The sequence below is a fragment of the Drosophila montana genome, unplaced genomic scaffold (genome assembly GCF_035044405.1).
Source record: "Drosophila montana isolate Dmon_TW-CO22-7 unplaced genomic scaffold, ASM3504440v1 contig_1505_1, whole genome shotgun sequence".
Classification (NCBI taxonomy): domain Eukaryota; kingdom Metazoa; phylum Arthropoda; class Insecta; order Diptera; family Drosophilidae; genus Drosophila; species Drosophila montana.
This window is the reverse complement of record NW_026996452.1, coordinates 2,415,149-2,439,359: the sequence shown is the minus strand read 5'-3', so window position 1 is coordinate 2,439,359 and position 24,211 is coordinate 2,415,149. Positions and strand designations below refer to the sequence as shown.

At 41.6% G+C, this 24,211-nt stretch overlaps 8 protein-coding genes across 9 annotated transcripts; 5 read left to right on the top strand and 3 right to left on the bottom strand.

Moving 5' to 3' along the window:
* Positions 1–458: 458 nt before the first annotated feature.
* LOC135437657 (uncharacterized) lies at positions 459–2,912 on the top strand. Its single transcript, XM_064695690.1, has 2 exons — positions 459–654; positions 2,638–2,912. Exons 1-2 carry the CDS (start codon positions 612–614, stop codon positions 2,910–2,912), a joined length of 318 nt encoding a protein of 105 aa, XP_064551760.1. The 5' UTR covers positions 459–611.
* A 6-nt stretch (positions 2,913–2,918) lies between these two features.
* On the top strand, positions 2,919–8,033 carry LOC135437457 (AF4/FMR2 family member lilli). Its single transcript, XM_064695378.1, has 4 exons — positions 2,919–3,052; positions 3,112–5,128; positions 5,715–6,724; positions 6,788–8,033. Exons 1-4 carry the CDS (start codon positions 2,991–2,993, stop codon positions 6,870–6,872), a joined length of 3,174 nt encoding a protein of 1,057 aa, XP_064551448.1. The 5' UTR covers positions 2,919–2,990; the 3' UTR covers positions 6,873–8,033.
* Positions 8,034–9,014: 981 nt separating this feature from the next.
* LOC135437600 (eukaryotic translation initiation factor 2 subunit 3) lies at positions 9,015–15,555 on the bottom strand. Of its 2 annotated transcripts, XM_064695591.1 has the most exons (5): positions 15,295–15,477; positions 14,481–14,655; positions 10,614–10,850; positions 9,669–10,542; positions 9,015–9,602 (listed from the first exon to the last, which is right to left on the bottom strand). In XM_064695591.1, exons 1-5 carry the CDS (start codon positions 15,358–15,360, stop codon positions 9,527–9,529), a joined length of 1,428 nt encoding a protein of 475 aa, XP_064551661.1. In that variant the 5' UTR covers positions 15,361–15,477; the 3' UTR covers positions 9,015–9,526. The 2 variants fall into 2 exon arrangements, with proteins under 2 accessions (XP_064551661.1, XP_064551657.1); XM_064695587.1 differs by lacking the exons at positions 9,015–9,602; positions 9,669–10,542; positions 10,614–10,850 and adding an exon at positions 11,189–13,324 and having other exon boundaries at positions 15,295–15,555.
* Positions 15,556–15,753: 198 nt separating this feature from the next.
* Positions 15,754–17,439, top strand: Set (NAP domain-containing protein SET). Its single transcript, XM_064695649.1, has 4 exons — positions 15,754–16,160; positions 16,751–16,940; positions 17,003–17,350; positions 17,414–17,439. Exons 1-4 carry the CDS (start codon positions 15,912–15,914, stop codon positions 17,422–17,424), a joined length of 798 nt encoding a protein of 265 aa, XP_064551719.1. The 5' UTR covers positions 15,754–15,911; the 3' UTR covers positions 17,425–17,439.
* Positions 17,440–17,726: 287 nt separating this feature from the next.
* On the top strand, positions 17,727–18,857 carry ATPsynO (ATP synthase subunit O, mitochondrial). The gene is made up of 3 exons (XM_064695662.1): positions 17,727–17,886; positions 18,109–18,552; positions 18,618–18,857. Exons 1-3 carry the CDS (start codon positions 17,857–17,859, stop codon positions 18,771–18,773), a joined length of 630 nt encoding a protein of 209 aa, XP_064551732.1. The 5' UTR covers positions 17,727–17,856; the 3' UTR covers positions 18,774–18,857.
* Positions 18,858–18,937: 80 nt separating this feature from the next.
* Positions 18,938–19,927, bottom strand: LOC135433114 (uncharacterized). Its single transcript, XM_064689077.1, has one exon. The coding sequence runs from the start codon at positions 19,925–19,927 to the stop codon at positions 18,938–18,940; it is 990 nt and encodes a 329-aa protein (XP_064545147.1).
* On the bottom strand, positions 19,924–22,058 carry LOC135437615 (bromodomain-containing protein DDB_G0280777). The gene has a single exon (XM_064695598.1). The coding sequence runs from the start codon at positions 21,943–21,945 to the stop codon at positions 20,071–20,073; it is 1,875 nt and encodes a 624-aa protein (XP_064551668.1). The 5' UTR covers positions 21,946–22,058; the 3' UTR covers positions 19,924–20,070.
* A 261-nt stretch (positions 22,059–22,319) lies between these two features.
* On the top strand, positions 22,320–24,113 carry Zip88E (Zinc/iron regulated transporter-related protein 88E). Its single transcript, XM_064695623.1, has 5 exons — positions 22,320–22,706; positions 22,768–23,009; positions 23,073–23,286; positions 23,426–23,804; positions 23,875–24,113. The coding sequence occupies exons 1-5, from the start codon at positions 22,467–22,469 to the stop codon at positions 23,880–23,882; spliced, it is 1,083 nt and encodes a 360-aa protein (XP_064551693.1). The 5' UTR covers positions 22,320–22,466; the 3' UTR covers positions 23,883–24,113.
* Positions 24,114–24,211: the final 98 nt, after the last annotated feature.

Here is a 24,211-nt window from a genome sequence, read left to right as displayed (position 1 = left end):
AGAAATTTTTAAAATAAATAAGTCCATCGAATACACGACCCATGTTAGTCTTGTGGTAAGAAGCTTGGAGCATTTTCCACCCAAGACCGTTGGATTTTGCGAAATACTATTTTATAAAGATCATTAAAAAAATGTTTGAAGTTGTGGTTGGAATTTTCAAAATAGCTAAAACACGTATTCATAACATTTTCATGTAGTAATTTAAACATGAGTTTTAAGCAGATTAGATGAAACTTAAGACATCACCCTAAAAATCTTTACTTACCAGTCAGTGAGTAAAAGCAATATATATATCCTTATTCATTCGTTTTATCATTCTATATAGCATACTTTTAGATGCATTCGCTTACGTTAACGTCCTCCGACCAACAAAATGTAACGTCACTTCCTTTACTTCTTACGTTGAAATTGGTATTTTTAGTATTTCAGTTCAGTTACAAATACACTTTGGGTACTTTCATGTTACCGTAAACGGTCACACAGATAAATTTTAGCACTAGTTGGTATTGCTCGAACCTTCGTAAAAACCGTTGAAAATATCAAATAAAAACTGTGTAACTAATAACTAATAGTAAATTGTGCAGTTGAAAGTGGAAATTAACGCCAGCAAAATGTATTTTTTGGCAGTGCTTGCGTTTATTGGAAATGCCAAAGGTAAAAGGATATAGTGAAAACTGAAAAACTTTATACACACACAAGCATAAAGCCATATCCTTGCTGTGCTAAAGAGAGCAGGGCAGTAATAATGTATATTTTTTTCATCATTATTTTAAGCCATATAGTTGAAATGCATATGATACAAATATGTATTAAATGAGAACTTCAAAGGGCAATGCAATCATTTTTCTATCCAAAATCAATTTTCAATTGATGTTCTCTATCTACAATAACTGTAATATGGTCCATGGCCACAGCAGAGTTTCACAATTTATGGGACACGGGGCACACGTATACATATACATACATATACACATACACTTGCGCTGCGCTCTTTTTCTCAGCCAGCCAGCAGGCAGCAACTCCTGCAAAAAGGGGCATAAAGCTTTTCCACTGGGCGCTGCGAAGGAAGTGGCGTGCAAAATTTTGCGTTAGTGCTGCTGCCCATTCCGCTCTTACTTTCTCTCTCCCTCTGTCTCTTTCGCTTGCTCTCAGTCTGTGTATATGTGGGTGGCCGTTGGGTGGTGTGCCGTGTGTGCTTGTTGTTGCATGTATGTATACTCTGCCATGTGTTTGGGTGTGTACGTGTGGGGCTGAATTGGGTGTGTGTGTATGTGAGTTGCAAAAATTTCACTTGGAAACTCGCAGCAATTTTTTCCTTTTGCGGGGGCGCAAGGCACACTGTTTGCCATTTTCGTTCGTGTGTTTCCTGCCCAGCCGTTCGCACTCGTGTTTTGTGGTTCGTGTCGGCTGTGCCAGTGCATGTTATGCAGCCCCCCACCAACCTCTCCGTTGTTAACCACCCTGCCGCAGAGCAAATGCTGGATATATTTGTTTTTAATTTGAATTTCCTTTTGCTGTTTAGCATTTAAATTATGTTGAAAATGTAATGCGTTTGCATTTAATTTCATTCCAGTGATAAATGCTATGGCTGGCTATGTATGTGGATATGCATATATGTATATATATATGTATCTATATATGTGGGTGAATTGCGAAAGGGGGGCACAGCACCTGCTGCGTTTTGTGTATGTGTGTGATTGTGTCTTAATATTCGCATTTGAACGAATAACGGTAACTGTTAAATCAGCAGCGAAGCGAAACTTGGTCAAGTGTGTCAAAATAAAGAATCGTACAGTTGTTCGGGAACACACACATACATATATACATTTTAATGTGTGCATTTTTAGCTAAAACTCTATTTGAACCTAATTATAACTTATAACTTTGTTTTTTTTTTTTTAAAAAAGGTTTTACGTTAATTTAAACTTTTTTTTATTTATTATAATATTTATCTAAAATTGATAAATAAAACATTTAAAATATATAAAATTCAAGTCTCTTAAATGTTATAATACAATTTATTCAAAGTACTAATTCATATTGCTTTTGACGAAATCTGCAAACACTAGAAACTAGAACTTTCCATAAATAAGAAATGCCATATCAAAGCTTAAATATACTAACTATTGCTTATATGTTTCTATACATCTTTGCAATCTTCAATTCACAATTGAAACAGGGAAAATATGTTTAAAACATCTTTTATCTATAAATTGATATACTGCATTCATGTTGTTTACAAAGTAAAAAAGAATCGAATCAATTCTATAGAGTATTATTATACATTTTAAGAAGTAGTATGCCTAAGTCTAGATATCTTACCATATGTTCCACTGGACTATCCACATACCGAGTAACTGAATCTTTATAAAACAGAAGCCTTTACAGCTCACTTTATTCCATACGTACATTAGACGGTCAAGAAAGTTAAAATCCCGTTTAACTCACAAAATCTCTGAGAAAATACACTCCGTATTCTAATCTAACATCAGCCAAATTCCCCATTTATCAATAAAAATGTATTAAAGTAAATTTAATACATAATTTCCCATTTCTTGACAATCAATAAATATATATATATATTATTTATTTCGTAAATTAAAATTAGCTTTCGATCTGTTATTTTTTGCACTTTAGATAGCAACGCGGTGAGCTCTAGCCTTATCCCGGGCGGCCATTGTCGGGATTACAATGGCAAACTGTATGAGACGGGCATGCATTATATGCCCGGACCGGACTCGTGTCGTCTGTGCATCTGCGACAGCGGGCTGCCCAAGGCGTGCAAAATGGTGTTGTGCGAGGCGTTCAGTAAATGTAAGTCCTTTCAAACTGTCGGCAGCGGCAACAATTGCTGCGAGGTCATCTGCCTGGACGATCAGTTCAGCGATGGCAGCACCGACTTTGGCATTTGACTGGTGGCCAGTGGCATTACAGCCACGCTGTCCTTGTCTTTGCTCTTCTTCCTGGTCAATCGTTTGCGACAGCGTAAGATGCGGGCACGCGAGAACCGCCAGAATACGGAGGATCAGCGCAGCATTGTGGGCAGCATTGGGTGAGTTTCAAGTTAAAGCATTTCAAAACGTCCCTATCTAAATTGGCATGACTTTTCAGCTATATTGCCGGCAACATGGGCTACATGGAGGGCAATCTGAGTGCAATTGATTATTCGTATGGCGGCGCCACCACCCATTATCCACTCTGGAAGCCACCAAGCGGCTATTTTCCGCGTGGAGAGGCACCGCCGCCCTATGAGGAAGCCGTGGCCATATCTCAGGCGGAGGCGTTAAGCGCTCAGTGCACCGTCACACTGCCCAGCCATGTCCAGCGCCAGGCTCTGGCCAGCGTCAGCCAGCAGCAGCAGCAGCTACAGCAGCAACACCAACAGCAGCAGCAGCAGCAACAATTGCAGCAGCAGCAGCAGCAGCAATTGCAACAGCAGCATTTACAACAACACACGCTACAATTGCACACACAACCACAGCAGCATCCACATCCACATGCATATGCCCAGCAGATGGTGCCTGTAACTGCGTCGCATCCGCACGCACATCAATTGAGCGCCGCTGCTGCGGCGGCAGCTGCTGCACAATCCAATCAGTACACACAGAGTACTACAAATCTGATCAATATAAATATCAATAGCGGCGGCGTCACCACAATTGCCACTGGCGAGAATCATCAGCCGCCTTACAGCTTACAAAGCGAGCAGCAGCAGCATCAGCTGCAGCAGCAACAGCAACAGTTGCAACAGCAGCAGCAGCACCAGCTGCAGCAACAGCAACAGCAACAGCTGCAGCAGCAGCAGCAACATCAGCTCAGCCTGGAGCAGCAGCATCAGCAGCAACTGCAGCAATTGTCGGGGCCGGCGCCGGCGGCCAACAATTCGATTTGTGTGCAGACCCTGCCCACGCCCAAGCCCACTGTTAGCAGCGAGTGCAGCTATAAGAATTGCCATCTAAATATAAGCGCCAGTGTAACCACCGCTGCCACAACTGGCAGCGCTTCCAGCTCCCTGGCCTATGCAGCGGCACGTCGCACGCCGCGCGGCTCACAAGAGCTGCTGCACCAGCAACAGCCACAGCAGCAGCAGCAGCAGCAATATCTCACTGTAGCCGACGTGGAGATCAATGCGAGTGCCAGTGCCGCCAGCTATCATTCATTGCCCGCCACAAGCGAGATGCTGGCCACGCCCACACACCATCTTACACAGCTGCAGCAGCAACATCAGCAGCAGCAGCAGCAGCAACAATTGCTGGCAGCAGCATTGTCCACAACCGCCATAGACATGCTGCCGCCAATGGAAATAGCGACCATAACCACAGCAGCCACATCGAGCAGCAGCGGCAAAGCTGATTCGGTTACTCAAACGCTGCCTCTGCCTCAGCAGCAGCAGCAGCAGCAGCAGGGCAGCAAAACGCCCTCCAGTTCGCGTCGCTATCATCGCACCATACCGCGCTATTTTGCCATGGCTGATCCACTGCAGGTGGTCACCGTCAAGCCAAAGTCCAGTTCCAGCTCCAGCGGCAGCGCCAGCTCCAGCTCCACGGACAAGGCGACAAAGAAGCCCATGTGCCAGTGCCCCATACAGCATGTGCCCATGTCCTATATGGGCAGCAATGCCAATGCCAATGCAAATGCATTTCTCAACGGCGCCGGCAAACTGTTTGCCTCAACTGGCAGCAATGCGTGCGCCCTGTCACCCAGCGCCAGCACACGGCACTCCGCCACGCTGGCCTATGGCCAACGCGCCAAGTCTACAACTAGTCTGCAGCAGCAGCAGTACGGCCAGGAGCTTCTGATTGGCAGCGGTACGCGAAATTCCAGCGCTCAGGAGCCAAAAATTGCCACCATTTCGAAGCAGGTGGGCGATGAGCTGCAGCCACATCCTTCGCACACGTCGAGCAGTGTCTCGTCTATAATACCGCCGCCGCCGCTGCCGCATCACGAGGATGTCAGCGCGCCGCCAATTGTGCTCGGCCGTGTACAGAAGCGTTCCAGCAGCTCGAGCAGCTCTGCCGAACGTACACGGAGCAGCAGCGGGGGCGCACGCAGTGCATCCAGCAGTGGAGCGGCTGCTGCTACCCAGACCGGCGTCGATGTGCTCTCCAGCGCCTATTTGAATCGAAAGGTGAGTTCGAAATGTAAGTAATCCCATTGCGAATGCTTAACTTCGGAAATTCTATTATTCGTATTAAGGCCAAAAATTACCCAAACAGTTTCGAATTAGTCAGCTCTTTAGTTAATGACTAGCACAGAGACATATTTGCCGAAAAACGGGAAAATGAAACCAAAAGTCTGTTATTCATACAGATTATTCATTTTCCTTATTCATTTAGTTGATAATATAGTCCTTAGATTGGTCAGAAGAGGAATTTGTTGATTTTACTTACATATATATAAATACATAAATAAAATATGAGTGGTTTGGTAGCGAGTGCCCGACTTCGGGATACCCTGTACCCAAAGGAGAAAATTCTCGGAATCTTCGGTTCACGGTCTGAGCCAATTTGCAGCCGATAAACCATTTCTGCTTTTGCATATCCATTGTGCCAGGATTTGGCTTAAACTTTGCCTTGTTATTTTATTCTAAATATTTTAATGAAACACTTTAACTTTTCCTTTACAATTTTTATGGTTTCATGCTCCGTAACAAAAATTTATAATATATTTATTTGCCTTTGTGTTTTTGCTAATCTTGTTGGCAATCCTTGCAGGTTGATGCCTACTTGAATCTAACGCAGAAACAGCAGCAACATTTTTATAACCAGCAAGAACAACAACAACAACATCAACAGCAGCAGCAGCAGCACAGCTCGATCAACGATCAAAGCAATCCAACTTTACCACCGAAACTCTACAAAAGCCTAACGAATTTAAAAACAGCGACAACAACAACAACAACTGCCACCAGCAGCTGCAGCAGCGGCAGCGGGGGCAACAACAATGCGGTGGCCACCATTTATACGCTAAGCAAATCGACAAATAGTAGCGTGTATCAGAGGAAGGAGCAAACGCCAACGTTAACGCTGCCGCCGACCAGTCCCTCGTCCAGCTGCGGCGAGAAGACGAACAGCAAGATCAACTCGAGCACATTTTATCCGCTGGCCAACAATCATGTGACCTATACGCTGCCCAAGCACATTAGCGGCAAGATCTCGCTGAACAGCACCATCAACAGCGTGGTCAGCAAAGTGCCATCGGTGATCAGCATACCGCCGCTGGAGAACAACAATGAGAAGCCGACGACGACTGGTAAAAGCACCACACTGCCAAAGATACTGCGCGTAAAACGCGACAGCGAAAGGAGCTCAGCGGCGAGCACAGGCGCAACGGCAGCGACTAGCAGCAGTTTGGCCATTGCCCATTGCCAGATGCCCAGCTATCCGCAGCTGGTGGCCAAGGTGCAGAGTGGACGCAGTGGCACGCCCAGCAAACAGCTGCCTGTGTGCACCACATCGAAGAACTGTTTGAATCCTAACGAGCATTTCTTGCCCAACGACACTAGCCTGGACGACGACTATCTAAGCGAATGCGAGAACTGCAAGATCGCACAGAGTGCCAAATATTATCTGAACGCGGAGCTGAGCGGTGGCGGGGGCAATGCGCTAACGCCGCAAGAGACCATGACGCTGCAGCGCAAATCTCTGGAGGAGACCAAAGAGGAGCCACACGATAGCTATTATCGCAGCTCGCACACGCTGCCTAGCAATGCCAAAAAGCATGGGTATATTTATACGATATAAAACTATTTATATGTTGAAAACATATTAATTCATATATTTTGTAGTGTCAGCAAAAACAACAATCGCGAGGCGTGGCAATTCTCGACGATACCCGCGGCCAGTTCATCGGATGAGGATGTCAACGAATGAGATTTGAGCCATTTTCTTTAAGATGCCACACCCAAATCCAAATGCCAAAATGTGCATCCTAAAGAAAACGCAGGCTTCTAATTCAATATCCAACCCAAATGGCATATACAAACAACTAGATAAAACCCCAATGAAAAGAATACTAAATATATTTGTAAAAGATTATGTTCTAAAATTAGCTATATACTTATAATATATATGTACTTTCAAATTGCTCAAACAACATGATTATATATATAGATATATATATGTAGCTATGATACCCAGCATTGGAATGTAAAATTAGCTTATTTCTGCACAAGTCTATGTATATTTGTAACTATGTAAGTATTTAAAATTGTATTATAATAGAGTTGCAAAAATTATTGAAACCGTTAGAGAAAAGCTCAAAATTGTTACAAGATGATATGTTAAAAAAAAAGCGAATAGCAAAAACGAAACACATAAATTAAGTAGACAGACTTCATAAGAAACTTGATCTTTATATGGATATATGTGTATGTGTGGGTATCCAGTTGATATCAAAACAAAAATTAAAAAAAACTAAATCCAATTTTGCCAATGTTAACTGTCAATGAATATGTATTATATATGTATGTATAATATCTAACAACATTTTCTTTAAATGTAAGCTGACCAAGTTACTGTCATTTTCCCTCGGCACACAAAAGTGAATAAACATTCATGAATACTGCATACACTCACACTCCCATTCTAAATGTAAATGTCAATACCCAATGAATCTCTATTATAAGAGCTCAAGTAAGCAAGAATAAGTTGGAAAAATGCAAATAAATGTATGTGTTATATATTAAGTATACGCAAGGATAACCAACAGCACTTTAAGGTGTTCAATGTATGTAAGTGAATCTATATAAATATATCTATTATTAGATTGATTTCTTGTTCAAGGAATAATGTAATAATGTACTTGTTAAATGGTATCTATAAAATAGTATTCTTCTAATTGTGTTTTACGTTCATTGTATTATATATTATTTATTAGGAATATCTATTGATAATACCATGCAGACTTATGAAAAATATTCAAAACAAAAAATATTGTTGTACACATAATGGACACATTTCTCGTGAGTCCCGCATTTTTATCTTGTAAGAAATGCATTACATATTGAAGTCTAAACGACATAATTACACTATTAACACAAGAATTTTGTTTGTTTTTTTTTTTCAAACATTTTCAAATGATAATATTAATATTATAACTGAAGAATTGCGAAAATAGGCAAAGCTTCAGGTAGGGAAATCAAAGACAAAGACAAAGACAAACACAAAGAAATGCAAATATCAAATAACTTGTAACTATTATTTAACATGCTTTTAAATTATTGCTTATTTTTAAGCACATTTTAAGGTTATATTGTTAAAGTTCTTTTGTTGTAAACGAGCTTAGATCCAAATAAGTAATTTTACTTATATGGAATGCACCACTGAAAGATTTGAGCGGAAATTTCTTAGTTTCCGTTCTTTAGACTATGCATTCCGGTGAAGCCAGCTTATACTTAATTGTGTTCAAACGTCGCTCAAATTGATAGATATGAATTATACAATATAAACATATAGATTTGAATTCGTTTAAAATGTGTTCAACGAAAAACAAAAGCTCAGTTTTCAAATGCTCAAAGTGTACCGATCACAACGCAAGTTAGGAGGTATTTGAAAAAGTGTTACAATTAAAATTACTCAATCTCAATAGTATTAAATTAAATGTTTCCAGCAATTAAATAAATCGCGACTAAGTACGAATTTTTATTAATTAAGCTAATTAATATTGAAATTATTTCAGTAATCCGAAAAAATAATAACAACAACAAAAAACAAAAACCATAAATAGTAGTTTACAGACAAATTAGTGTGCGCTAGGTAAAAAAAAAAAAAAAATTAAAAACGATACATAAATTAATAAATGTTTCAAAATGTGTAATTTAACAAATAATAAATGATCATGTTTTAAAATGTGAGAGTTGTAATAATAATGCTTAAACAAATAAAAGAATCTATAAAGAAAAGTTGATTATAATGTTGATAGCTCGTTATTAAAACTATATATAGAAATTTCCAAAAAGAGTTGTTTCCTTTTTTGCAGGACCTAGTCTACCCCAGGAAATAAAAACGAAAACATTGTTTAGTTTTTAATTGTAAAAATGCATACCATTTTATACTTTCTTTTTGTATTTAAATCATAAAAACAATTTTACGATGTATCAGATTTGTTTTGTTTTTATATAATATGTATGGTATAACCTATTAGTTTCTTGTAATGCTCGGATTTATGCTATATACGCATAACATTTCTCAGCAATAATCGTTTATATACATACAAAATTCAATAATTTAAGGTATGTATGCATCAGTTTTCAGTTGTTTTTGTTTTCTATTTCGTATTTTGTTTGTTTGTTGGTTTGTTTGTTATTTTTTGCTATCAACGGACGTGAAGGAGGACGACGACGCGGGATTTTAAAGATGGAGAGACGGAGATGTTCAGCGAAGATGGACAAAATCAGCAAATAGGTCGAACGAATCAAAGAATCGTTTGCGATCTTGTGTATACACACTCACACACACACACACTTGAAACGCTTAAATTGAATATGAATTCGGAGCGGGTCTGGTAGCTGGTCGTGCTGGTCTATTTACTTCTTCGCTGGCTGACTATCTAGTACGGGCGTAATTGTCTTGCCGCCAAAGATCTGTCCCCAGCCAATTAAACTGCAAGCGGAGAAAAGACAGTTTTAATAAAGGATTTTCCCGTTTGCAGCGAATTTTCACACTTACCGCCAATGGTTTTCCACGCGTCTGCTGAGTGCAATCTTCTCGCCCTTCTCCGTGCAAACGGGCGTTGTGAGCACAATCTTGGCCAGATCCCCCTTGGTGGCAGAGATGCGACCGCCAGTGCTGAGCGATCCAATATTAACCAGCAAAATTTCATTACGTTGCAGCTTCTCCACACGTGCGCCCTTCTTGTCGCCATCGGTGCGCACACCGAGCAGTCGACGCAGCAGGTAATATGAAATTTCCAGCTCGATGTAAATGTCCGGTAAATTGCCAACGGCGCCAAGCACCTGACCGACCAGTCGATCGGCACGGCATAGCGTGGGATCAATTTTGGTGCCCACACCGATCAAGCCACCGGGCACTGCATACTGCAGCTCATTTTGTTCGGCAAACAGCGACACGATGCGCGAGAAGATGGGACGGCAGGTGATGTTGCCATCGCTGTCCTTGGTCACGACACCGGGACGCACCTCAATCTCCTGGCCGACCTTGAGCACACCGCTCAATATGGAGCCGCCAGCAACGCCGCCCTTGAGATCCTGCACCTCACAGCCAGGTTTGTTTACATCGAAGGATCGTATAACAATGAGACGGGGCGGCGCCTTAAAGTCACGCTGCGGCACAGGAATCTTGTTAACAATGTACTCGCAGAGCACGTCAATGTTGTACTTCAGCTGGGCCGAAATTGGAATTATCGGTGCACCCTCGGCGACAGTGCCCTGTACAAACTTTGTGATCTCTTCGTATTGCTCTTTGGCCTGGCTCTCCTTGACCAAATCGATTTTATTTTGCAATATCAAAATCTGTTTCAGTTTCATGATCTCAATGGCCGCCAAATGTTCCGAGGTTTGTGGCTGCGGACAAGATTCATTACCTTTTTAAGGGGAGAACAATTAAATATTAGAAAAACTAAAAATTTCCGGAGTCTACAACATATTCACTTACCAGCGATTAGGAGCAGTGCAGCGTCCATCACAGCGGCGCCGTTCAACATGGTGGCCATAAGAATGTCGTGACCGGGGCAATCGACAAAACTCACATGACGCACCAATCTGAAGCGACCGGAGCAGGCGAGACGCGCACATGGCATGCTGTCATCCTTGCTGGAGCCGTCCGATACAAAGCTGGCCGGGCGCGGGCACTTGGGGTTGTCGCACTTGTAGATTTTTGCGTTGGCATATCCTAAATTAATTTGGGAACAAGACTTCTTGGTTAGCAACAAATTAAAACCAGGCAATATTAATTGTTATTATTAAAATTAATACAGACTAACAACATGAAATTTAATCTCATCCATTTTCAAACGACGGCACAAAATATAATAAAAATATAAAAGTGATAGTTTTGTGGAGGAATCTGGAAATCTATTAAACTATTAACTTTTATTAGTGTTCATATTCAATAAAATTCAATCTATTTTTTTTTTAAATATGAAAAAATAAATTTAAAAAAAAGTATACGGTTTGTTTTGCTTTTAATTTACATTCCCAGATCGAATTGCCCTAATTTACTATATAAAGTTCGCATTTAATTATGCAATATTTTATTTTAGATTTTGTCGTAAACTTGAAAGTAATACATAGTTATAAAGTCGTGCATATTTTATGACACAGTCCATAAAATGCATTAAAAATATATATATATATATGTATATATATTAACGGTGCGTAAAATAAGTGAGTACAAATTCAGTGCGCAATTTGCACAATGCTTCAATAATATAAAAAAAAAAAGTATATATATTTAACTTGAAAAACACTTTAAAAATAAATGCATTAAATGTTTAAGCAGAACATAATTAACAATAAATAATTTGATAAATGCAACTAAATCGTTTTTCATAATGATGTCAATTGTTTTTCAAGTGAATCCGTCAAATAAACTTAAGCGCTAAATTCTTATATATATATATATATATATGCATATAGATATATGTGTGTATATATTTGTATTAAGGTGTAGCAATTAATTTGTTCATCGAATATTCGGAAGCTGCATCTAGAAGAGCACTTTGCGGCAATTGGCGGCGCCACAGCGGCATTCGACGCGCACAGCTGTCGATAGATTCTCATAGGGCACATCCTCGTTGTCGGCGCGTATATAATCAAAGCTGAGCTCTTCGCCGGCCTTGATGTAGCGCAGTGTGAAGAATACTAAATGGGGCAGAGCCATGTTTAGGTGCTCGATCCAGCAGGGGAATACGGCCAAATTGGGATCGCACGAGTGATTGATAAAATGCGAGACATTGCCATAGTTGGCCGCATCGATGGTATATTCGCTCTCAGCAGCCGTATTGTAGTCCAGATCAAAGAGATATGTGCGTCCCTTATCGTCGTAGGCCTTGCCACGCTCATTGGCCTCATCGCTGGTGATGATCTCGCCCACATATTCGCATACGAACTCCCCCTTGCGCAGGGAATGGGGTGTGCGTACACCCCAGCCGCGTCCGTTGCTCGTCTTGAACAGCTCCAGCGGATGCTTGCGTCCGTTTTGGACCAGGCGATTTGTGCAGCTGGCATCACAACAGCAGCGACTATTGCACTCGAAAATGGCGCTGCCCTGTGGCAGGCGCAAGCGTCGCGTGGTACGCTCGTAGGCATACAGCTCGCCGGCGAGACGGCCGCAGCAGCGGCTCATGGCGCTGCATTCCTCCATGCCCGGCTGCTCCTTACAGTTACAGCCCAAAACTGATGCCTCCGGACGCGGTACACCATCGCTCAATATGTTCTTCTGAATATAAACGAAACTCGCATCGATGATGTCCAGGTCGACATCGTTCTGGACACGTATGGGCGGTGCCGGCAGCTCCACGGCGTTCATGCGCTTCTCAAACTGAGCCAGCGCCTGCAACTGCTTACGGCGTGCATAATGACAGCGCTGCAGCTGAAGGCGTCGCAGTGCACGTTCTCCAATGCGCTGGGGCTCGCGCTGACTGCGACTGCCCGCCGCACGATACTGTGCCAACAATATCAGATCCAAATTCAGTGGCAACGACTCATAATTATCCACATCGTCCTTCATGCTAATACTGCTCATATCCAGTGGAGCCGTTTCGGCCAGCTGTACCTCCAGTTCCCTGCTGATTTGTGTTATGTGAGCCGCGTAAAAAAGCGTCTGGCGCTCCACGAAATCCTCCAGCTGCACACAGTCGGCCAAATTGATGAAATCTTCCCAGGTGTTCTTGCTGCTGTCATAGCCCAGCCATTTGACATAGAAAACGGGCTCATAGTGCAGCACCTCAACACGTTCAATGCTCTCCACAATATACTCGCCCTTTGGCTTCTTAAAGGGCTGACCGCTGTTATCCTTGGTGCGCTTCAAAGCGGGCGATTGCTCCACATCTTGGTAGCTGCTTCTGGAACTACGTCGTCGCTTTAGTATATTTGTGGGGCGGGGCGGGGGCGGTGCAGCATCCTGTTCGTCACAGCCCAAAACGCTGCCATATCCGCTGCTGTGACTGGGACTCAGCGAGCTTTGGCTGAAGCTGCGCCTAGTCCGCGTATATTGCGCAAATAAATGATTATGGGATACCTCCAGTCGGTTATTCCCGGTGCGTTGTCGCCGGCGATTGAGCAGCTGTCGCTGCTTTCGATCGTATGCATTGCGGTGCTGCTTGGAGTGCAAAAGTTTTTGGATTTTCGTTTCGCTTAAGCGTTCTGCAAATGACATTTTGGTTTGGTTTTTTTTTTTTTTTGGTTGTTTGGTTTTTTTTATTTAACGCGCGTCGTTGGGCAAACGAAAAACGAAAAAAGAAGAAAAAAATGGACTGAATTAATTAAATTGCTGGATTATCGAAATCAAAGAAATTAAATTTTTGCAAAGCTCTAAGAAACTAACAAATCTAACGCAAACAAGAGAAACAAATTGTGAATACCAAGTAGTATATATAGAGAGAAAACTGTAATATTTACTTTATTTTTACGAATAGTGACAGTTAATGAGCAAATCCAAACTACTAATGCGACGACACAGTGCGTGTGTTGTATTTGTTGGGGGACTAATCCAGCAATTTAAGTCATTATTTTAATTATCTTTCAATCATTTACAGAACGCTCAGAACATTGATCCAAAACAATACGAAACTTAAGACTACGCGTTGTGTACAAAAAAAAAAATTAAATAATATTAAAATATGAGAAAAGAAACAAAACTTAGAATATATAATTAAATTCTTTCGTGACAAGTTCCGAGTTTCACATTCTAAGGCCGAACATGTTACATAGAGCTTACAAATTTAATATATGGTATTTATATATTTTAAAAAATGTGTATATTAATAGATTAAATTGCAAATCATTTAACAGCAGATATTATATTTATTGTTGTAAGAAAAACGATTTTGTATAACGAATTTAAAATGCCGGAACTATAATTGTTTCTTTTACATAAGACAAAAATGTAATTCAATTTAAATTCTTTGGAAAAAGAATAAATGCAAAAATGAGCAAAATTCACGAAAGTCACTTTCTCAATTTTCTTCGCGGAAATGAAAACTGGAACAGGCCTTTTGGTTGTGCGCGTTGTGCCGTCGTCAGCATTTTGTTAGGTTTGTTTAGTAATTTTTAATTGATACAGCAAGGAAAATTGAAGTTTTATTGATTATAAAATGGAATAATCTTTGCCTAAAGCAACAAGCCTATTTGTTAAACTTATAATGACAATGACAATGAGCAGACTCAAATGACACTCTTAAGCAAAAAAATATATTCATATATTAGAAATATTCGCTTTTTATTTTTATTTAAATTTTTTTAATTAATGCAAAAGTGAGTCTCATTCCAGCCTTGTTGAAGCAGTTAAAAAGTCACTCACCGAGCTTAATTGTAATGTTTCGTTCCAATTCATTTTTAAAGCGGACAGTCTGCACGCCGGAGATGGCTTTGACAACCGTGGATTTGCCGTGCGCTACATGGCCGATTGTGCCAATGTTGATGGTAGCTTGGCGCGAGATCACCTCGGGCGACAGGGGCGTCAAATTGCTGATTTCCTGCAAGGAAAATATACAAATATGAAATATTAAAGCTAAGTCGATTATCTATTGCGGCTTTCGAACTAACACTTTCGAGCTTTCGTAAAAACACGCCCAAAAACCCCCTAAGACGAACACAAGTGTACACACAACACGCACACACAGAAGCATACATTCGCATTTTTGTGGCATGAGTGTGCGTACAAAAAGCCGTACATTTTGAGGTTAGAATCAACTGTGTATTGCATCAGATATTGTAGCAACAGTTGAGCCGCATTTATCAATTGCATTTCACTCCGCTCACATTTCCAAACATATTGAAAACATATGCCAAATAGTGCGTAAAGCGGAAAAGCCCGACATTGCTGGCCAAACATAGCAGCTAACGCCACGTGCTGCATTCTTTTGAGGTCGCTTCGCACGGCCAACGAGTAACAACATAGATTTTGGTAAATACGTTGTTATCCATGGCGAAGTTTGTTAAATGCATTTTATTTATTTTTAAAAACAATGAATTCACTTTTTCATATAGAAATGGCCGCTTTGTGACAACGCGCCCCGTTGTTTTAAGATGCAGCGTCTAAACAGACGGCGAAGACGCGTACATTGCCATCGTTTCGGAGGTGATATTTTCGGCGCATATTCTTGCACACTCACCAAATTGCTAAGGTCCTGCTTTTGCAAATTTGTGTTCACATTGACTTGAGCTTCAGCCGTGGCCATGTTTTTAATATTTTTAAAAACGCTTTTTATATAAAATTAAAAAATGAATTGGCCAGCTCGTTTACACCTCGACATTAAATATTGTCCGCGCGTGTTGTAAAGGACCGAAAATGCCTTGTAATCTTTTGAGTGTTGTTAATCGCCAGAAGCTAACCAAATTCTTTTGGTACCGGAACCAGTTCCACTTTCTTAAAGAAATATTTTATTCGTTTAAATCGTTATGGATGACATTGAAATCCTAACTTTAATTGAAATTAAGCCAACGTTTCAAGCAAAGCAATAGCAACAAATTATAATAACAAATGCTTCCATAGGTCGATAGTCGTTTGCTAAATAATCAATATGCAACCCTGATGGACTGTATATTTGCGATTGCAATATTCGGCCACACTCAGAGCAGAATTCGCAAACGCAGTGAACGGCGCGCATAAAGTGTCTATTAATTCAGCTTCTGCTCAACTGTACTAGATAAACTAATTGCCATTTGCAATAACATCATCAAGCTAACCTTTTATCTTAATCGCCGCTCTATTTAAAACAAAGCCAGCATCATGTCGAGCGTGCCAAAGAGACAGAAGTTGGATGCTGTCGGGGATGGAAATACATCTGCCGGTCCCAACGAGGAAGAGTCGGAGGCGCTGGAACAAATCGATGCCTGTCAAAACGAGATTGACGCGTTAAACGAGAAAGCCAGCGAGGAGATACTAAAAGTAGAGCAGAAATATAACAAACTACGTAAACCCTGCTACGAAAAACGGAGCGAGCTCGTCAAACGGATCCCCAACTTCTGGGTGACTTCTGTGAGTATATTCATATATGTAGAAAACCGGGCATCTTTATCTGTGGACATGATTTGCATGTTTAGCATGTGTAACTTTTAAATATCTATGTAAAGACGTTTTTCAATTGGCGGAAATGCTTGCACAGCATTGTTAAATCAAAAAAACATTAATTGATTTTGTGTCTCTACTACATGTGCATGAAAAATTTCTCTATTCGAGGAACTTTTTCCGTTTGTTCTTTTTCATCTTAGTCTTCTATGCATGCCGCCGCCACCGGTCGCACCGCTCTTTTTTGTCTGTGTATGTGTGTGCGCTCGTGTGCATGTGAATGCCAATGTATCGATAAATGTCTGCGCTGCAGGCGCAAAGCTTTACACCATATAATAGAATTAATCGGCTTTTTAAAAATGTATTTTAACATGTTCATTTTGGTGATTTACTAACAGCGATGATTTAATAATAATTACATGTTTAAACTTTGTACACGGCGCTGTTGTGTATCGATTACACAAATGCGGATGCATCACTCAGATTGTCTAGTTTTTAGTTTTTACTCCCAGTTGCCTTCGATTATGTGGTAAAGCGCTAATTTGAGTTCCATTTTGTAGTTCATCAACCACCCGCAAGTATCAGGTATTCTGGACGAAGAAGAGGAAGAGTGTCTGCATGCGCTAAACAAACTGGAGGTTGAGGAATTCGAAGACATAAAATCTGGATACCGCATAAATTTCCACTTCGATGAAAATCCATATTTTGAAAACAAGATTCTCACCAAAGAGTTTCATTTGAATTCAGCGGGTAAGTGCTCTTGAAAATATACTGTTATTTCCATATCCTAGTAATATATTAAAATCATTTAGCTGCCTCCGAGAATGGTGATTGGCCCGCGTCAACTAGCACGCCCATTCAATGGAAGGAAGGGAAGAATTTACTTAAACAGTTGCTAACAAAACCTTATGGCAACAAGAAGAAAAGGAATTCCGATTATAAGACATTCTTTGATTGGTTTTCGGACAATGCTGACCCCGTCAACGACGAGATTGCTGAACTGATAAAGGATGATCTTTGGCCAAATCCACTGCAGTATTATCTCGTACCTGATATTGAGGTGGAACCCGAAGAAGAAGATGAAAACGATGACAACGAAGAAGAAACATTTGAGGATGATGATGGAGAAGATGAGGGCGATGAAGACCTCGACGATGAAGGTTAGCTTAACCTGGCATTATATTTTAAGAGTCGTCTATCATGGTTTCTTTTTTATATTGCAGATGACAAGTAAAACCTTCAATCAATATGTGCGCAGTTTGAATATTTTAACTGATTTCCCAATGTGCTAACCACTTATAACTATTATTTTCCGTATGGTTATGTCGGGACGGGATTATAAAGACGCTAACATTATTTCAAATGTTGCGTGACAATTGCAAATACACATTTTTAGGCAGTTACACAGTTATGTTATAAGTAAAATCAATATGTATTTCCGAAAACCCATCTACAAAACATCAGTTTTTTAAAATACGAATAAAGACGTGAATCTAAAAAACGATAGCATTATTGAGAGTATTCCAGCGATATATTTGGCTATCGCAATATTTAATGCCACCCTGGTAAGTGAATTGGCGCAGTGGCAGCTCTAGCAAGGCTTAGTCGAATCAACCCTGTACGGCGCAGCTGCGATTTTTAGGTGAAAAATTCTGTGCAAGTAATAATGGCCTCCGTTAACAAATTAGCTCTTTTGGTAGGTTTTTAACAAAAATATATGAAATCTACTTGTTTTTAGATTTGCTAAAGCGGTAAAATATGAAATGTTTGTGTAAAGTGCTAGCAATGATATCAAAACACAACAATTATCTAACGCGAATTTGTTGGTTATGTAATTTGCAATTTTAACCAATAAACACAGTTTGATTAAGATTTAAAGCGTTTATGTATAATATCGATATACATTTCATTCTTGCAGAGCCGCACGCTCAGCTCCGCTGCTACTCAGCAGGTGGTCAAGCCACCAATCCAGTTGTTCGGACTGGAGGGCCGTTATGCCACTGCTTTGTATTCGGCTGCCACGAAAATGAACCAATTGGATAAGGTGGAAAAGGATTTGATCGCTCTGCAGTCTACCATTAAAGGCGATAAGAAGCTGCACGAACAAGTGACCAGCCCCATCATCAATAAGAAAGTAATGGCTACTGCACTGCAAGAGGCTTCCACACAGCTGAGCTTTGCAGCAGCCACATCCAATTTGTTGGGTCTTTTGGCTAACAATGGACGCTTAAAGAAGCTGGATACGGTTATCAATGCCTTCAGGACCATAATGGCTGCCCACCGCGGCGAGGTTGTCTGCGAAGTGGTCTCCGCCAAGCCGCTGGATGCTGGTCAAAACAAGCAACTGGAGGGCGCTCTCAAGGTGGAAGCTATTAATTGTACAATGATTGTCAAATTGAACTGTTTTTGTGTTTGTTTTTATTTCAGTCCTTCCTGAAGCCCAACCAGACGCTGAAGATAACATCTCGCGTGGATCCCAGCATTATAGGTGGACTAATTGTCTCCATTGGCGACAAGTATGTCGACATGAGCATTGCCACAAAAGTGAAACTCTACACAGATGTCATTAAGACCGCTGCCTAAGTTTAAGGATTTGTTGTTGATTTTGCGTGGCGTGCAATAGCGAATAAAACTCTTGGAGATATCTTCAAACGTTTCCAGCTATTATTAGACATTTCAATTTAATAATTGCTTCAAGTGCAATCAAACTATTAGTAATCTGTACAATACAAAGGGTTAAGAGCTTGTCACTTTGACGATTCCGGCTTCAAGATACTATTTTTACTCGATTTTTGGCTTTTGGGAGTAATTGCCTGTTCAGACTGTACATCTGTTGGCCTCCGCTGGGCATTCCCTTGCACGCTGTCACCAACATTGACCCCAAAACTAACCGTTTTATCCCGGCTTCCGAAATCGGAATACAGGTCAGATATTTTTTGCTGCAGGCTCATATACCAGTCGTCTTGGCGGGAAATCAAGTTTTCCAGTTCGTAAATGCGCTCTTGCTGCTGTTTGATTATTGCGCTCAACTCTTGACGCATCTGGCTACCACATTCAGCACTGCAAGGCGATTGATCTGGACAACCGGGTAGTTCGACCGGTGCGAATTTTGTCTTTGAACATTGCTCGCATTTGCATGGACACTTATCGGTGGGATGATTCTGACTTCGGCCCAGCAGTAAGACATCCGTGCAGTTGCGCAAAGTGCCAATGTCCCCACATTCCTTATTGCTTTTCTCCAGCTTCTTCAGCTCCTCGTCATTGTGCATGGGTGTGCGCAGCACAGTTACTTGGGTCTCATCAATGTCGGGAAAACTCGCACCGCAATCCTTATAGCATGATTCTCGTACATAGATTTCTTCATCCTCCTCGGCTTGATCTTCTCCGTTTTCAGGATCGATGCACGTGCCACAGTAAGGTGGAAGCGTGGCGCCCGGCAGGAGTAGCACATGGAGCGATGGACGACTCGGACAAGGACCTGGTGTCAGCGTCTCATGGATCTCCTTCCCGTACTTGTCCTTAATGAGTGCTGCCTGCTTTTGAGTACGTTCCACAAATTGTGGTATGTGCTCAATGCAGACACAGCAGCATTTCAGTATACTCTCCACGGATGTTTCGAAGGCGGCCATGCTCTGCTGCCAAATGCGCGCCTCCTTTATGTTTTTGGGATAATGACATTCGTGATCAATGACATCCTCAGCGATTTCCATGCCGCAGACGACACAGCGACGGCTCATTGCAACGGTTAAATTTTTACTTAAAATTCGTCAAATATATTGAATTTTTTTTGTTTGTTTTTTTGTAAATTTTATGGTAACTATGATTTCGTGTACAAATTTGAGTTGGGGACACTTCTAAACAGTGCGATTTACGCCCTCACTCACTTTGTCTTGTAGCTGGACATTGTTGATAGAATTCGCTGTGTTGGATTCGGGCCGGTTCGAATAGGAGGCGCCCTTCTCGGCTTTGTAGCGTTGCCTGCACTCATTCGAGGCGTTGCCGGAGCTGTCTTGCCCTGTAGCTCATTTAATTTGGCCTGAATGGTCTGCTGCAGTTGCCGCTGTTGGGTCAATAGCTGTTCAAGCTCATCCAAGCGTGTGCTCTGCTCCTTGCTGATCGCAGATGCATCTGACTTCTGTGGGACTTCCGGCTGGGCCAGCTTTGCTGGAAGACCGTTGTTTTCTGTACGCTCAAAACATGGATTTTTCTCAGGCTGAGCTATGCCCAAAAGTAACACTTCCGTGGAGTTCTTATCCGAAAGTCCATTCTCCCCATTTGTTGGTTCGGCTGGCGCACGACAGACTGTATAATTGGGCTCATCAATGTCTGGGAAGACAGCTCCTTCTCGCGTAAAGTCCGACTCCAGCACACAAATTTCCGAGCTATGCGATGGTTGTGCGCGAAAACTCGTCGTATTACAGTACGTGGGCAAATTGGAGCCACCCATAATTAGTACACTGACCGGCGGTGATCGTGGAATGTCCGTCATGTTTTTCCTGTTCTGTTGTGGCTTGTAAGGCGCCATTTGAGGTTTCGGGATTGCTGAGCTCACCGGAGCTGGTTTGGCTTTGCCATCAGCCCGCGGCGAAGTATTATCAATACAATCTGGTGGGCAACAAATACATTCATCTTCCTGTGCTGCTGGCACTTGATTAAACTTCTGGGATGGACATTGCATCATCTGATCGCGCACTCTAGAAGCCAGAGAACTTTGACACTGTTGGTTTTGTTGTGCCCTTTGCCGCTGTTGTTGTTGTTGTGGCCGCTGTTGTTGTTGCATTTGAAGTTGTTGTTGTATTTGTTGTTGTATTTGTTGTTGTTGTTTGTGTTGTTGTTTGTGTTGTTGAAATGCCTCCAGCTTGCTGCTTATGTTGATTGGAAAACCGCTGTCATTTTTCAGTGCAGAATTAAACGATTGCACCGCACAAAAACTTTTGCATACTTGCGGCGTTCCAGTCCTGCTTGGATAAGTCATTCGTTGAGGATGCTGTTGATTCATTGGCCTTTCGGCTGTCATGGCTATTGGACAACTAGATCCACATATGCATGGAGGTGAATTGCTTCTCGTGGCGGTTGGAGCTTTTCTCATTGGTCTTTTGGTCTCAAAATTTTGTTGTCTCGCATTTCTTAAGTCGATAGTTTCAGAAGAGGAGCCACATTGGCACTGAATGGCCACTTGAGAAGCATATGTCTCATTACCAGAAGTTCGTCTGGTAGCCCACTGATTGTCTAGCGTATCCTCTTCTCTGTTTTCCCTGCTCAACGGATTTGTGGCCGCCATGTTATTTACTTTGGTCTGGGACCCTGGATGGCCGTTGAAGGTCGCAGTATCAATATAGTTGCAACGGTATTTCGCTTGCGGATTGTTCAACAATTGTGCTGCCTCACTTATGCGTAATCTATTATTTTTCGTCTGCAGCTCGTTCGAATTCTTTGCGCTTACAAACTGAGTGCAACTATGTGGTGCTTTCTTGCTCTGTTGGCCAAAGTAAAGAACGGCGTCAGCCTTGTTGAAAGTGACACTTCGCCGCTGCTCAATCAGATCGTCGACCCTGGTTTCCTTCTGTTTTTGACGTTGCTGCACCTGCTCTGATCGATTGACGTGCTTATGACAAACGCAACAGTGGTGGAGCAATGTCTCGACGGGGACAAAACAAGCAAGCATATTTTGCCAGTTGACAGCTTCATCCATATTGTGTGGATAGGTAAACCCTGATGTTGGAGTTTGCCCACAAACTATACAACGACGTTCCATTACAATGGACAGGAGACAAAATTTGTGAGGGCGCCAAAAGGTTGAATTTTGATTTTATACTCGAGGACCACTTGATTAACAAACACAGGTATTCGAATGGGACAGGCGCATAATTATTAAGGACTTTAGCCTATAAAAGCAAAACAGAGTTTTCTATTACATATTAATATTCTTATAAAATCGATCTACATTATGAAATTTGCAATCAAGCCATATACCTAGAGAAATGAATTCAAACAGAAGCCGCAAACACAACTGCTTGGCTGTGCTGTGCTCGCGACTTGGAAACTATCGATTGAAAACTATCGATAACAAAATAAGTGCAGCATCAGCGATAATACTGAAGAACAATAACATTCGCCATCGTGCCGTTCGGTTTTGTAGTGTGTTGAGCGTTCGTGTGTACGGTTTGGTTGTTTAATTTGAATTACTCGAGACGCATAGGCAACGAACTCAAGTTTCATCGCGTCGATCCAATTTTAGTTTATTTGCTTTTGATGACTGAGTGGTAAAAATACATAATGAGTTTAGCAGCCGTAAATATGGCCACAAATAACACCAACTGGCAGACAGAGGATCGTGGCGATATGCAAAAATTGTTGGCCATGTTAGTTCTTGGGTTTGGTAGCCTTTTTTCTGGAATGTTGCCTGCCATAATATCAGCAAGTAATCGACTCCGATTTCCACTAATTACCTCGCTGCTGCTATGCTACGGTGCAGGCATTTTGCTAGCGACAGCATTGGTGCATATTTTGCCAGAGGTAAACGTAAAGAGCTGGTAGCCAATTGCAATTTGATAACTCTTTAACACCTTTAACACAGGTGCGCGAGCAAATGAACTCAAAGTTTGCAGAAGTTGCCATGTGTGGCGGCTTTTTCATAATTTATTTCATTGACGAGTTCATACACTACTTTTTTGGCGAGGCCATACAGCATACACATGCACCCAGCTCTGCAGCAGGTAGCTCGAACCCAAACCATGCATATGGGTCAATTGATGAGCGCTCACCTTTAATAGGCGCAGATTCAATGTCAACTTCGACGCACCATCATCACAACGAAAAGTAAATCGAGTTATTGTTGCTGTTTAATTGCCTTAATGTATTGATTGCCCATCTGTCTTGCAGCGTTCATGATCAAATTAATCATCATCACAATTATGCTCCCGTTTCCGGCTGTGACGATGCCAGCGTCGAGGATGCAAATGCCCGTATTTGTCATACCAGCCATACGGAACCCTGTGCGCAATCCATGACCGGCACATTGGGGCTCTTTGTGGCGCTCTCTTTACACTCGGCCATTGAGGGTTTGGCTATCGGTGTACAAAACTCGGCCAGCAAGGTTTGCGCGCATGCCTTGACATCATTTAGTTTATACTGCCAGATTATCATATTGAATTAGTTTGCCGCATAGACTAAATATTTATTTAGATAAGAGAATCAGTTGTAAATATTCGTACTTTGTCTGCTCTCTGTTCTAGGTGCTCTTTCTGCTCGGCGCTGTTGCGTGTCACAAATTTGTGATGGGCTTCTGTTTGGGCCTTGAGTTATGCTCAAATTCACGCGCAAGCTTTCGTTCGCACCTCATTGGCATTTTGGTTTTTGCCCTGGGTGCCGTGTGCGGCATTGGTCTGGGCATGCTTATCGTTGATATTCCCTCCGCCTGGTCCAAAACTACGCTGCCCATAATACAGGCACTGGCCGGCGGTACTCTCTTCTATGTGACTGTCTGTGAAGTGATACCGCGCGAGAAGGCGCGCTGGCATACTAATTCGACTCGTCGCTGGGCGGGATTCGCGCAGTTCGCAACAGTCATTGCTGGTTTTGCGACTATGTGCATCATTAACTTTTATCTCGCTGGTACGTCATGCCTAAGTCAGTTGGAGCTAATCAGTTCTAGCTTTTACGCCTTCACTATTTCACATTTCAGATGACTGAAAATCTCCATGGGCGCTGCCCTCTTTTCAACATGTATCTATAGCACAAATCTTCTAAATGTAATTGTTGTCTTTTTTTAATGTATCGTTAAGTGTCTTAGACCAGAAATGATTTTTTACAAAAAAGTGCGACTTTTATAATATAATCTGTTTTAACATTCTTGTGAGTCTGTGATTATTGCTTAGCTGCAAAATAAAATAAACACCAATACATCAATTTTCTTTATATCTACATTTATATTTTGTTGCTTTCTCCAAAGAATCTATATTTTGTTAACCTTACATGTAGTGTTAATCAAAAAACGTTTTCAAGTTATTTGATTCGTATTA

What these genes read in the sequence shown, in the direction of transcription:
- LOC135433114 (XM_064689077.1), bottom strand. Translation starts at nt 19,927, where the DNA reads ATGAGCCGTCGCTGTGTCGTCTGCGGCATGGAAATCGCTGAGGATGTC.
- LOC135437600 (XM_064695587.1), bottom strand. Translation starts at nt 15,360, where the DNA reads ATGGCCACGGCTGAAGCTCAAGTCAATGTGAACACAAATTTGCAAAAG. An exon ending in AGCAGGACCTTAGCAATTTG is followed by an intron (nt 14,656 to 15,294) that starts GTGAGTGTGCAA and finishes TTTTCCTTGCAG; the next exon opens with GAAATCAGCAATTTGACGCC. An exon ending in AAACATTACAATTAAGCTCG is followed by an intron (nt 13,325 to 14,480) that starts GTGAGTGACTTT and finishes TGTCATTTGCAG; the next exon opens with AACGCTTAAGCGAAACGAAA.
- LOC135437657 (XM_064695690.1), top strand. Translation starts at nt 612, where the DNA reads ATGTATTTTTTGGCAGTGCTTGCGTTTATTGGAAATGCCAAAG. An exon ending in GTTTATTGGAAATGCCAAAG is followed by an intron (nt 655 to 2,637) that starts GTAAAAGGATAT and finishes TTTGCACTTTAG; the next exon opens with ATAGCAACGCGGTGAGCTCT.
- ATPsynO (XM_064695662.1), top strand. Translation starts at nt 17,857, where the DNA reads ATGGCCTCCGTTAACAAATTAGCTCTTTTG. An exon ending in TTAACAAATTAGCTCTTTTG is followed by an intron (nt 17,887 to 18,108) that starts GTAGGTTTTTAA and finishes TCATTCTTGCAG; the next exon opens with AGCCGCACGCTCAGCTCCGC. An exon ending in AACTGGAGGGCGCTCTCAAG is followed by an intron (nt 18,553 to 18,617) that starts GTGGAAGCTATT and finishes TTTTTATTTCAG; the next exon opens with TCCTTCCTGAAGCCCAACCA.
- Zip88E (XM_064695623.1), top strand. Translation starts at nt 22,467, where the DNA reads ATGAGTTTAGCAGCCGTAAATATGGCCACAAATAACACCAACTGGCAG. An exon ending in TGGTGCATATTTTGCCAGAG is followed by an intron (nt 22,707 to 22,767) that starts GTAAACGTAAAG and finishes CCTTTAACACAG; the next exon opens with GTGCGCGAGCAAATGAACTC. An exon ending in CACCATCATCACAACGAAAA is followed by an intron (nt 23,010 to 23,072) that starts GTAAATCGAGTT and finishes TCTGTCTTGCAG; the next exon opens with CGTTCATGATCAAATTAATC.
- Set (XM_064695649.1), top strand. Translation starts at nt 15,912, where the DNA reads ATGTCGAGCGTGCCAAAGAGACAGAAGTTGGATGCTGTCGGGGATGGA. An exon ending in CCAACTTCTGGGTGACTTCT is followed by an intron (nt 16,161 to 16,750) that starts GTGAGTATATTC and finishes TCCATTTTGTAG; the next exon opens with TTCATCAACCACCCGCAAGT. An exon ending in GTTTCATTTGAATTCAGCGG is followed by an intron (nt 16,941 to 17,002) that starts GTAAGTGCTCTT and finishes AAAATCATTTAG; the next exon opens with CTGCCTCCGAGAATGGTGAT.
- LOC135437615 (XM_064695598.1), bottom strand. Translation starts at nt 21,945, where the DNA reads ATGGAACGTCGTTGTATAGTTTGTGGGCAAACTCCAACATCAGGGTTT.
- LOC135437457 (XM_064695378.1), top strand. Translation starts at nt 2,991, where the DNA reads ATGCGGGCACGCGAGAACCGCCAGAATACGGAGGATCAGCGCAGCATT. An exon ending in AGCATTGTGGGCAGCATTGG is followed by an intron (nt 3,053 to 3,111) that starts GTGAGTTTCAAG and finishes ATGACTTTTCAG; the next exon opens with CTATATTGCCGGCAACATGG. An exon ending in GCGCCTATTTGAATCGAAAG is followed by an intron (nt 5,129 to 5,714) that starts GTGAGTTCGAAA and finishes CAATCCTTGCAG; the next exon opens with GTTGATGCCTACTTGAATCT.